The following is an 11,613-nucleotide window of genomic DNA, read 5'->3' on the forward strand; positions in this document are numbered from 1 at the left end:
ATCCCAGATGACTCAGTCTAAATTTACATAAATGCAGTTTCAAATTCTCCATCTCATTCCTTTTGCATCCTAAGATAACCAGATAGAATTAGAGAAGAAAGGGACTGTATGGAACAGGGAGGTCCGAGCCAAGAGAGCAGCCAGGTACACAGACAGTTTCTCCTTAACCCTAACAAAGCTTCAAAGATTTTTCCTGGTAAAAGCTAAAAGTGGCTCCTAGCTGAGCCTCAGAAGTGCTTCAGCAGTCATGCTCTTAAAAACTTGAGTGCTTAAAATTTTAAACATGAAAGTTGAAGCACTGAAGAGCATAATAGGCTCAGCTAGAAACCACTTTGCTTCTATCAGAATTTCTTCGAGGCAGTCTGTCGGGTCAGGGGGCTCCTCCAGACTCTTGTGCCCTGGGGAGCTGCAAAGTCCTTCCTAGAGGAATCCGCACTTCTGCATACGGAGAGGCAAGCTACCACAGACCTCAGCCCAATCAGCACTTCGATGTTGAAAGTTTTACATGCTTCAAATTTGTAGTGTTCAATCACTAACTCAGGAGATGTGTAAGACTTTAATTGCCGGCTTCACTGCTGGTGATCATTCATTAATGAAAAACATTTCTTTTTTTGTATTTCAGAACCAATTTTAGTCAAGTCTTTGTGCATAGGTGATTACAGGTCTCTAAGCACACATGAGTAGGTGTGCACCTGGCCCATCCGGAAGGAAATAAATGGCAAAATAGTAATTTTCACATCCAGTCTGGGTTTTTTTAATATTTAGCCCATGATCATGAAAGCAGTGGAAAACTGTTCTTTCCCTGTCCTTCTGGTCACCAAAATATTGATGTTAAAGAGGCCATAAACAAAGAATCAAGGCTCCAGCCGAAGACAAACATTTATCAACATCCCCAAATGCCAGGAGTGGGGAGATATGCATTGAAATTGCTGCAAGTAGTGAAAAGCAGAACTGAAAAAGAAAAGGAAGGCTCCTTTGGCATCCGACAATTTTCTGATGATGCAGAAAGGAGGAAGGCTCCCTAGCAGGTCCTTGCAGGTCCTGCACAGCCAGGATCCCTCCCTGTCCCCTGCCCAATAGCTGAAGAATGGAATGACAGGGCACAGACAGAAATCAGAAATGGAGAAGCAGAGCCGCAACGTAAGCAATTATTTGAAAATTTAAAAAAAAAATCATTTTGGGGGGTTTAATAGTGCTTTTGATAACAAAATCAGGAAAAAAATATATTTTTACTCTCTAGCTTCTGAACCTTTAGAGTGCACTCATTTTTTTCTAACTGTATGAGCTAAAAAAGTATTTTTTTCTTCCTGAAAACCAGCTTCCTGATTCCAGAAGTTTGTGATTTAGATAAAAGCACCAACTGCTTGCAGACCTCCATGACTAGCACCAGATTTGGTATCAAGAGAGGAAGATGCAGAATCCCCAGGAGGGGACTGTTCGGGGATCCAGAGCAGGACGACTGACAGCGCGAGGCAAAACAAGCTGCCCCACACCAGCTCACGATGATCTGGACAGGACCGGGTGAGGGTGCAGCGCCTGAGCTCAGTACTACCTGGCACCTAAACCTGAGACCATTCTGCTCCTCATTTCATGCAAACTGGGGTACTCTTCACAAAGAAATACTTGTGCACGTCAGAGAAAATACCTTAATTTAATAAATAACATTGAGACTAAGAATTTTACCCCATACTATCTCATGGCAATAACAATGCAAACACTCTGACGAAATGAAGCAGAGCTAAATAATAATTAGAAATTATAAGTCCTGCATCCCCAGCTGCCTTTCAACTAGAAGAATCACAGACATTACGGATGGAAATTGCCTATTAGATCATCCAGTCTAACTCCTTGACGGTGAAGGATAAATATCTCAGGGTGCTATCCATTATAATACCGGCTGGGATCACTTTGTTCATCTTTCTTTGAATTTCAGCCATGTTAGGAATGGATAGGCGATCTGTTCTGTGCTGCAGAAAGAATGTATTCAGTAGGTGAGAATATAACAGATTATCTACCGCTAATGCTACCTGTTCATCTTTTAATGCAACTCACATCTGCTGCATAAAATGATCAGTGCTACTCTAGCAGACAGATAGGAAATGAAAGGCTTTACATGTCAGTCCTTCTCAAGGAATTTGTTCTGCTGGGATAGAACAAACCCAATTTCCTCAGTATAACTGGACGTAATTTCATATGCAGAGCTGCAAAGATGCTTATCCCTTTGAGACCTATAGACAAACCACAGATTTTTTTGTCTTCATTTTGAAACTTAGTTTGAGAGTTAGCAAGCAGACACATGTAGAAAGAATTTGGGTGTGAGATGGAAGGATTTCTTTTGCTCAAAGCATTGTATAACAGCCTTTAACGTTAGCACAAGAGGTAGAAGGAAAGAGAGGGCTTTTCTCTGTGTTAATATTATATGTTTCACCAGCAGCACACCGGACTGCTGTGAAGTGGTAACTGTCTCTGCTCAAGCAGTTGCAAATGAAGGACATTCACCCTCATTTTGATGTAGCCATAACTGCACACTGCTACTTAGGGGCATATATTGATGATCATAACATTCCCTTCTACTTTACAACATCTTTCTCTATTATTTGCACCTGAACACTTCAGCCAGGGGAGAGGCAGAGAAGTGCAAAACAAGTGAGATCAATCTTGTGGGATGAACACTGGTGCTGCCACACTCTGGTTTGTCGGCCAGCAGTTGAGATCTGCCTGTGGGCAGGCCTGATTCCCAGCGGGGATACACTCTCTGCTTCCAGGCAGCAAAGAAGTCTGCAATGTATGGATGTTTCCAAGACACGTTCTTTTCCAAGCACTGTAGGGAAGTGAAGATTTCAGCTTGGAACTATACAAACATTAAGAAAGCGACTATTACTATGATCGGTCTAAGCACTAGATGTCAAATATTCAAACTCATCCTAAATAAAATTTCATCAAGGTCAACACAATGCTGCAGAGCCTCCGGTGCAGCTAAACTGATTTTTTTTAATATTTTATTTGCTGAGGCTGAAGTTCCCTTGCATGAGATGTTAAACTGCCGAACAAGACAAAGAAAACCCAGCGTGATGCTCATATTGATAACATTTTCCAGAATGTTCCTGTTTAAGACACCACAGCTCCAGTCCGTGCTGTGAAACAGCAGATTGACTGGCTACAGACTGCTCGTGTGATCTTGTGTATAAATGGCTTTTCTCTCTGTTAAGTTGAAAGATACTGGGCAAAAGTCTGATTTTATCATACTTTAAAAAAATTAATCCTGTTTACCTGTTGGAATTAGAAATTAGGAGTTTCTCATGGGATGTGCCTTTCTTCACCGTTTTCATGCTTTTTTTCCTTCACACCATCATTCCTGAGAAGGATGTTACTCACATAAAGCTCATCCAGCCTGGGCTATTAAGTGAATAAGCTCATCACACTCCTGATATGGTTATCATTTGACATTACCTTACTTCATTCAGAAAGATAGGCAGAAGTCATTCCTACAACAGTAAAGCTTATATATACCTGATGGGTTAATGTGAGTCATAAGGAGCTCAGAATAGTTGTGCAAAATTTTTTCAAAATCTCATGTAAAAATCAATTTGTTACCTCTCCTGCTAGCAGCAACAACTTGTTATTGCTACTAAAAAGAGTAGTTATTCCTTGAGAGTAAGTGGTAGAGGTTCTTGATGGAGCCGGGTTCGATTTGAGCTGCTATATTGCAACTTCTCCACCAAAACCCCACCTCCGCTCACTGGAGGATTCACTTGCAATTAAGCAATTTGAAGTTACAGCAGTTCTGTGACGTAAGTAACAGCCTACCCGCTAACCTAAACAACTGTCTGTAGGTTCACTTTTCTCCCACTGTCAGGAAAAAGGCTGTATTCAAAAAGACAATTCTTAAATTCAAACTATTTGGCAGCAGCCAGTAGCAGCTTCCCAACTTAAATAGGAAAAAAATGTTCTTACTTTAATGTGCCTTCAATTGGGCCTTTAAAGAATAGCAGGAATAATTCTGAATGAACAGAAAAGTATATCAGAAGCGATTTTCACTTAATAATGTTTATAGTTCAAGAGATGCGTTACATAGCCCATTCAGAAAATAAAATCAAACGGAACTGTAAGTCAGTTTAATGCTGTGTCATGCTGTAATTCTCTTGCCAGAAAGTTCAGTACAGCGCTTCGGGGTACACAGTCTCCTCTGAATGCATGCCCAGTCACTCTCAGCTCCTTTAGGGTAGTCCATGCCCCTTAGATGGGAGCACAGTATTTGACTTCTCAAATCAGTGACAAATTATTTTTTTCTGATTTTGATTCTATTTTCAGCCTGGTATTGGATACAAGTCAAGATAGAACTGGAGCAAATGTGAAAATTGCTGCAAGGAACTGGAATTCAGTAAGATACTAAATGGCATTTCTACAGAATAAAACTGTGTCCACTGGTGCCAGGAAATCATTCCCACATAGCAGAGCTCTTAAAGGCAGAAAAATTTATGTTGATAATGAATACCATATAGTATCATCATCTCTAGTTATAATTAATCAAAATTTATATCATTGTGGGTGTAAAATTCATCCTTTAAAATGAAACACAACAACAAAGCTGGAATCACACGAAAAATATATCGCTAAATTTGCTTGTGATGTACATACAAATATTGCAGTTGATTTCTTAAAAACAAGGTCATAAATCAACGTCCCTACTAGGTTCCCAGCATTTTATTACTTATCTCCAAAAACCTAAACTCAGCCCAGTGAGAAGGGCACCTATTAGCTTTGACAGCAGCTGGATCTAGCTCCAAACTTCTCTGATAGAGTAGGTAACCAAAGATCCTTTGATAGTGGTTCAGATGAAGGAGGAGAGAAGGGACATCTCTGCCCAGTCAGGAACATGATTTAGGAACATGATTTAGGAACATGTTAGAGTGGATAGGGGCTGCCTACACAATTACGGGCTCAGCTTTGCGGGGACATCACAGGGATGAAGGCTGTGAGAGGGCAGAGCCAGACATGGGGCAATAATCATGGAGCACTGCTGGCCATGATCTCGTGAGATAAAGGAGTCACAAGAGCTGAATGTGTGCAATGTCCAGGGTTTATTGCACTGAGCAGCTAAGTTTGGTCCCACAAAATACCATCTCCACATTCAGGTGCTGAGCACAGCCCTGGCTGGGCACGGTTCCCCCAGCTGCGGCATCCGGCTGTGCCTGGCTGCTGGGAGAGCCTCAACCCTCCTGCTGTCAGTGCTCCTGCTCACTCAGCAAAATGGTACTTTGGGGGGCAACAGGGGAGCAACTCGATGTGATGTTCAGTACATGCAGAGTTTGTTGAGTGCAACTGTGACAAAAAGCTGCCTCTCTTCTTGCATTGCCGCTGCTCTGCCTTCCTGGTGCACCCTGCTTCCCTAACCTTCCCCAGCACACCCTACTCACAAATGCCAACAGTAGGGTACATATGGAGGTGTGCTCATCTTCTGATCACCACATACTTTTCTCCAAAATATGCAGCTGTTTTGGTGGGAGGTGAGCCCTATCATCTGCCTAGTGCTGGCTGTTAAAAAAATAGAGAGTTTGGGGTAAGCAAGTTCCAGATGAACAGTGTCCATCCTTCAGCCATCCAGGCATGTCAGCAAATGTTTAGGAACCCACAGGAACATAAGATGACCCTGTGCTGATTGAGGATCAGACTCCTACATCCTCTACTATAACCATTGCAAGAAAATCTCTGAAAATGTATGTAAGAGAAAAGTTGGAAAATCACGTGTGCTGGAAAGTGCTAGAAGCTGTTCTCCAGGAGCAAGCAGAATGGGTTGGATTAAACGCTGTAACTTTTTAATTTTTTCCCACAGTTCCACAAAAAGTATTCATGCAAAGTCACACTCAGCTAAACTTGAGACCAAGCTTACAAGTGATACAAAATGCAGTAACTTCTTTTCACTATATTTTAGCATAAAATATCTCAAATACTTCATTACTGCATTTTACTCTACAGAATCTCTTTCTATTGACAGTTAGTAGAGTTGTACTAACTCATGAATACATTGCACAGGCGATACTAATATTTTCACACACAGTTTTGTGCTACCACTCATAAGACCTAGCCTGCTTGCATAGCCTTCTTGCCGCTCTGCCCCACGGTCACAGCTCTTGCTCAGCTCCTTTGCCCCTTGGATACTCCTTCCTGCTCAGTCTGAGGCTCTCCACATCCCCAGGGCAGCTCTCGGTAGCCCGTGCTACCGCCACATTGAAACAACATCACCCCCGAGATCTCTCTGCATGCCACAGTAGTGTTAAACACACAGAGAGAATTTTTCCTCAGTGAAAACGCAAAAAAATATTTTACTCAGTATTTCAATCCTAGCCATCGCCGAAGGAAAGCACTAAATTAAGGCTTAGTATAAACATCACGAACCTGTAGCATCCTTCAACTTTGAAAGTGTTCAGCACTGGGATGGGGACAAATTGCTGCTGCATTCATGTTGGAAAGGAAAACATTAAGCCATTGCAGGCAATACATATAATATATACATTCACACACACTCGTATGTACTTAAATATATGTTTATATATTTAACAGAGACCCATATCTATAGTATCATGGAATGAAGATATATCTACATCTATAGTAAAAGTATTAAAGCTTTTTGTTCAGAAAGAACATATATCAATGCACCCTTCAGACTTGCCTTTTAATTTTACAAATAATGGAAAGGAGTCCCATTTGACACTAATTTTATAGGCAAAGTTTTTTTTTTTTACTTCTAATGAAAGTTATTCCTGATTTATATTAGCAGATGTGTGAAAATAATCAAAGTGTTAGACATATGGTTAACTTGACTTGCTGCAAGAAGGCATATATTCAGTATCACAGAACAGATTTTCAGTAAGAAAAGAATGCACCAAAATAACAATGCACCTGAACAGTGATTTCTCAGAGTGAAAAATGAAAATACAGGGGACTTGATTCTTTTCTTATACCAGGACAGTGACAACACGACTTTTTAGACTTAATCACATTAATTTATGCCAAAGTGTGTAAGATGGGAGTGAAGCACTAGTTACGATGCCAAGATAAAAAGGGAAATTTTAAGCAATATGTATCCCATATTAAAATTTAAAAAGAACACAGATTTCCAGCAATAAGGGTTGCTATAATTACCTCCCAAGGAAACCATGGAAGCTGTTGTTTGGGACATCAAAACCAGGTTGGATGAAATTTTTGCATTCTTAAATGAAATTTCTCTGAGAGCAGGAAGGAAAGAAGACTATAAGATCTATCAAAGTTTTCCTCATCTCTTAATTCAAAGAATGTGCTTATTTTGAAAACAAATTCAACAATTCATCGAAGCTGTAAAACTCTAATTGTCTTTTACAGCAACTTAATACAGGAGGTAACAGTCAAAGCTGGGAAAATACAAATACTAAGGTTATCTAAAAATACTGCACTGAGCTACTTCAGAATACTTCAAATATTTTGGGTAACACATGCTCTAATTATACTGTTGTATTATTATCAAATTAAATAGCTTCATTTTTTTTTGTACTAAAACAAGACAGGTCACCTGAGATATCATCTATTAATATCAGCATTACAAGACCAGATTCCCAGTGGAGAGGGACAAAATCAATGGGAAAGAAAAGTCTTAACTGAAATTGGATGGCTATTAGCTATGTAATGCACTGCTGACTTCTCCCATAAAACAGCTTGTCTACTCCTATCTAGCCAGTTCAAGAAACACCGAACAGAAAAGAGTATATTAAAACCAAGGCAAACTGATAGCTGATGGTGATGAGACTCGTAATTAATTTCCAAAGCTGGATAACATTACGCAAAAAGATGATCCAATGCCACAACAGCAGATACAGTTGTTTTACAGATTAAGACTACTTGTTGCAATTAATGTTTTATACCTTAACACGTTAAAGCATCTCAGAGACCAAACAAGCATTCAGTTGCAGCTGAAACTTTATGAGGAAAATTTAGTGATGGTCACAGAGGTATTTATAGGAGCATAGCACAATCGTAACAGAAAGGTTGGAGAAGAACCTTCTATTTTACATGAATCTACCAGAACTCCTGAGCCATTGATTTCAGTCTTACAAAGCGATACCAGCACACGTTACGGGTTCTACCCAAATTCACTCCTTATTTTAGCATACGCAATGCTTCATCGATTCTCAACTACAGGTGTAGCTATCCAGATAATCATAAGCCATGGATTTCAAAGTACACTTTAAAGAAACTGATCTCTCAGGAATGTCAGCATATCTGGGAGGCACAGGGAAATCTGTTGCTGAAATATTTTCCGAACGCAAAGTCGAAACTTTTTTTTTTACCTTGTTCAGTATGGGAAAGCCCTACAAACGTACGAAGTTCACGTCTTCTCCGTGGTGAAGGGAGAATGTGCATGCCATGCATCATATTGATGTAACTTTTTATTAAAAAATGTTGCTAGTACCAGCTAGTGATAAGCGCTTTATGATTTTACGATTTTCTTTTAATTCGAAAGGGGACTCGGCGGAAATGATAAACCCAGCTAAACCGGCAGCTGCGCGTATTTCTGCCTCCCGACCCGATTTCCAGCGCCGGGCTGCCGAGATCTTTACTCCCGCAGGTTTGCGGGGCCGGCAACCCGCAGCCGGGGCGGCCACGGCGGGGCAGGGGGCTCCGGCGGCCCCGCGGGGACGCCCGGGAGGAGGGCGCGGGCACCGCCGCCTCCTTCCCGACAGAGCGCCGACGCCGCGGAGCAGCCGCCGGCAGCCGCGCGGGGTCTGCGCGGCGCGGGAGGGCCGGGGCCGGGCGCGGCGCTCCGCGGGCGCGGGGCACTCACCGCGGGGGCGGTCAGGCGGCGGATGCTCTCGCCCAGCGAGTCCAGGTTGACCCGCCGGCGGCGCGGAGCGCGGCGCGCCCCGGCGCTGGCCGCGGCGGCGGCGGCGGCGGCGGCGGCGGCGGCGAAGGAGGTGTCGGCGGGGCCGGGGGGGCTGCGGCTGCCGTTCCAGCAGAGGCGGGACAGGGGACACTCGCCCTCCTCCTCGGGGCTGGTCTCCGGGCAGTCCGAGCCCAGCGAGCTGAAGGACTCCGAGGAGATCTTGCGCCGGGACATGGTGCCGCGGGGCGGCGGCGGCGGCGGCTCGGCTCAGCGCGGGGCGGCGGGCAGCCGCGGCGGGCAGCACCGAGCCGCGCGGCCGCGGGGGCGGCCGCCTCGCATGGCCGCGAGTGCCCCTGGGCGGGAGGCGGCGGCGGAGGCGCCGCGCCGCGGCCGGCGCAGCCCGCGCCCCTCGGCGCCGCTGCCCGGCTCCGCGCTTCGCCGCGCCCGGCCGGGGGAGCGCGGGTGCTGCGCGGCGCCGCGCCGGGAGGCTTTAAAGCGGCGGCGGCGGCGGCGGCTGCCCTCCTCTGCCTCGGCCGCCCGCCCTCGCTCTCCCCTCCCCCGGCTCCCTCGCTGCTCCGCGGGAATCACGTGTTGTTTAGAGCCCTTTCCCCCTCCTCCTCCTCCTCCCGCTTCCCCCCGCCCCGCTCGCCGCCTGTCGCGCTCAGCCCCGCTCGCCGCGGCCCGCAGCCGCCGCCTGGCCCCGCTCCCCCGCGCCGGGGGGACGCTGCCACCGCCCCGCGCGGCCGCCAGCGGCCGGCAGCACCGGCGGGGCGGGCCGACGGCCGGAGCCGGCGCGCAGCCCGCGGTCCCGCCGCTGCCGGCTGCTGGGAGGGCGGGCAGGGCGCTCCGCTCTCCTCCCTGCGCTTTGGAGCCACGCGAAGGGGGAGCGGGGAAACGGGCCGATATCCCCGCACGGCTCCGCGGGGAGCGGCGGTGCCCGCGCAGGGGCTGGGGGCGCCCCGGGGCCCTCCCGGTGCGGCTGCCCCGGCCCCGCGCCGCTGCCGCCGCCGCCGCCGCCGCCGCCGCCGCCCGGCCCGCGGCGGTGCTGGACAGCTCCCTGCGCCTGGCGCCGGGGGAGGCTGCGGCCGCCGCGGCCGGGGAGAGCGGCGGGGAAAGTCGGTCCTCATTCCCCTGCCAGTCGCTTACCGCCAACGAACTTTTCGGAATGGCATTCGGGAAGCTGAAGCTTAGGAAAGAAATCATTTTAAAAAGCTGGGAAGGCTAGATGCTGTCATCAGTTTTGGGAGGCAAAAGTTCTCCTCATCTTTGTGGGAGCACTGCTCCCGCTAACACTGCAGGTCATGTCCAAAAAAGAAAAGAAGAAACAATTCTTTCCCCTGTAGCAGCCCTTGTGCTACAGCCGTGCAAAAGGAGAAAGGAGGGGGGTGGAGGACACGAAGCAGAGGAGCTTGGATACAGGATGACACCCTTGAAGACAATGCAAGGTGTGTCCTTCCCAACTTTCCCTACCCATGCAGTCAGTTGAAAGACACCTTCAGAGTTTCACGGCAGTAGTGATAAGCCCACCTAGACCTTCTTGGCAGAAAGGCTCCAAGGAAATGTGATCTCAGCAGCAGTGGATCGTCCCACCATCAAGGAAGACAGCTTGTCGTTACTTTTATCTTCAGTCAAACAAAACTGATTTTTAAAAGGCAACAATTTTAAGATAGTTTTTACTCTACCTTTCCCCTGTATTATGGCATATGTTTTAGAGCCTTATCCTGTTAAATGTCTGAGTGCAGCCTAAACAAGAACCCACTGGAGAGACTGGGAAGATTTCCACTTACATGAAGGAGCTTTTGAGCATGGCCCTAGGCAGCACAAACTGTGTGTCTGCTTTCGGAAGGGGCACAGGTCTGTGGCTGAGCGTGCTGCTTTTAACTAGGGCATGACAGCCCTTGCCAGGGCACTGCTTTCAGTGTCATCATCCCTGTTTCTCTTGGCTCACCCGGTTTCTATTTCTTTTTTTTTCCTATAGAAATATATATGGAATAAGAGAAGCAATGAATCTCCTTTTGTCTTGCCATACTTTTTACATTTCTGGGGCTTGAAGCCTGTAGCTTGAAAGGACGTATAATAAAGCCAGAGTGGTCCATACTACCTTCTGTTGCCCTACTAAATATTACACTTGGGATGCAGAGACTTGCTTTTTGCAGTCCTCGTGATGCCCTCAGCAGCCTTAGGACAGGAATCAGACATGACTTCACCTGAAAGTTAATTCCACACATGAACCTCCAGATCCGTTGTCCTCCTCTGTCTTTCCTCCTCTAGGGAATAACAATATTCATCAGTACCTGAGTGCAGATACGAGACAGTTACTCTGCCTTTTCCTTCTTCCCTCTAAAGAAATCCTCATTTTAACAGATTCTTTGAGACCTGCTGCACAAGCCCCTGCCTGCCCTCAGGCCAAGCTCCTGCCCTTGAGGGGATTCAGGAATTAAGGGGTCTGGAAGGTGTCTTCTGGTGCTAAACACTATCCCTAGCACAGAGTACTCTGTGTAAAGATGTTAACTTTTTTCACATGCTTCAGTTTCCACTAAACTTCCTTCTCGTAGACCATATCATACAGTCCTCAGTGAAGCAAACTTTCACTGGTTTCCTGGCTGATGCAGTGGCAGTGACAGTGACAACTGGGTAAGAGGCACGTAGTTTAGCACTGAAAATGCAAATACATATTTATAAGTCTAAACTGCTAAAATACTGAAGTGTCAACTGGTTCCATGTGCAGTACTTCAGCTGTAGGGTAAGCAACTTGCTTG

At 46.2% G+C, this 11,613-nt stretch overlaps 1 protein-coding gene across 1 annotated transcript in view; it reads right to left on the reverse strand.

Annotated features, from left to right (window-relative positions):
• The window catches only part of GUCY1A2 (guanylate cyclase 1 soluble subunit alpha 2), a 162,226-nt gene extending 153,138 nt beyond the window's left edge, over positions 1-9,088 (reverse strand). Inside the window, exon 1 of the mRNA XM_050905388.1 lies at positions 8,816-9,088. Within this exon, the coding sequence (XP_050761345.1) occupies positions 8,816-9,088 (273 nt within the window). The remainder of the gene's footprint in view (positions 1-8,815) is intronic.
• Between the last annotated feature and the right edge of the window lie 2,525 nt (positions 9,089-11,613).

Source organism: Gymnogyps californianus, chromosome 1, assembly GCF_018139145.2.
Source record: "Gymnogyps californianus isolate 813 chromosome 1, ASM1813914v2, whole genome shotgun sequence".
Lineage (NCBI taxonomy): Eukaryota > Metazoa > Chordata > Aves > Accipitriformes > Cathartidae > Gymnogyps > Gymnogyps californianus.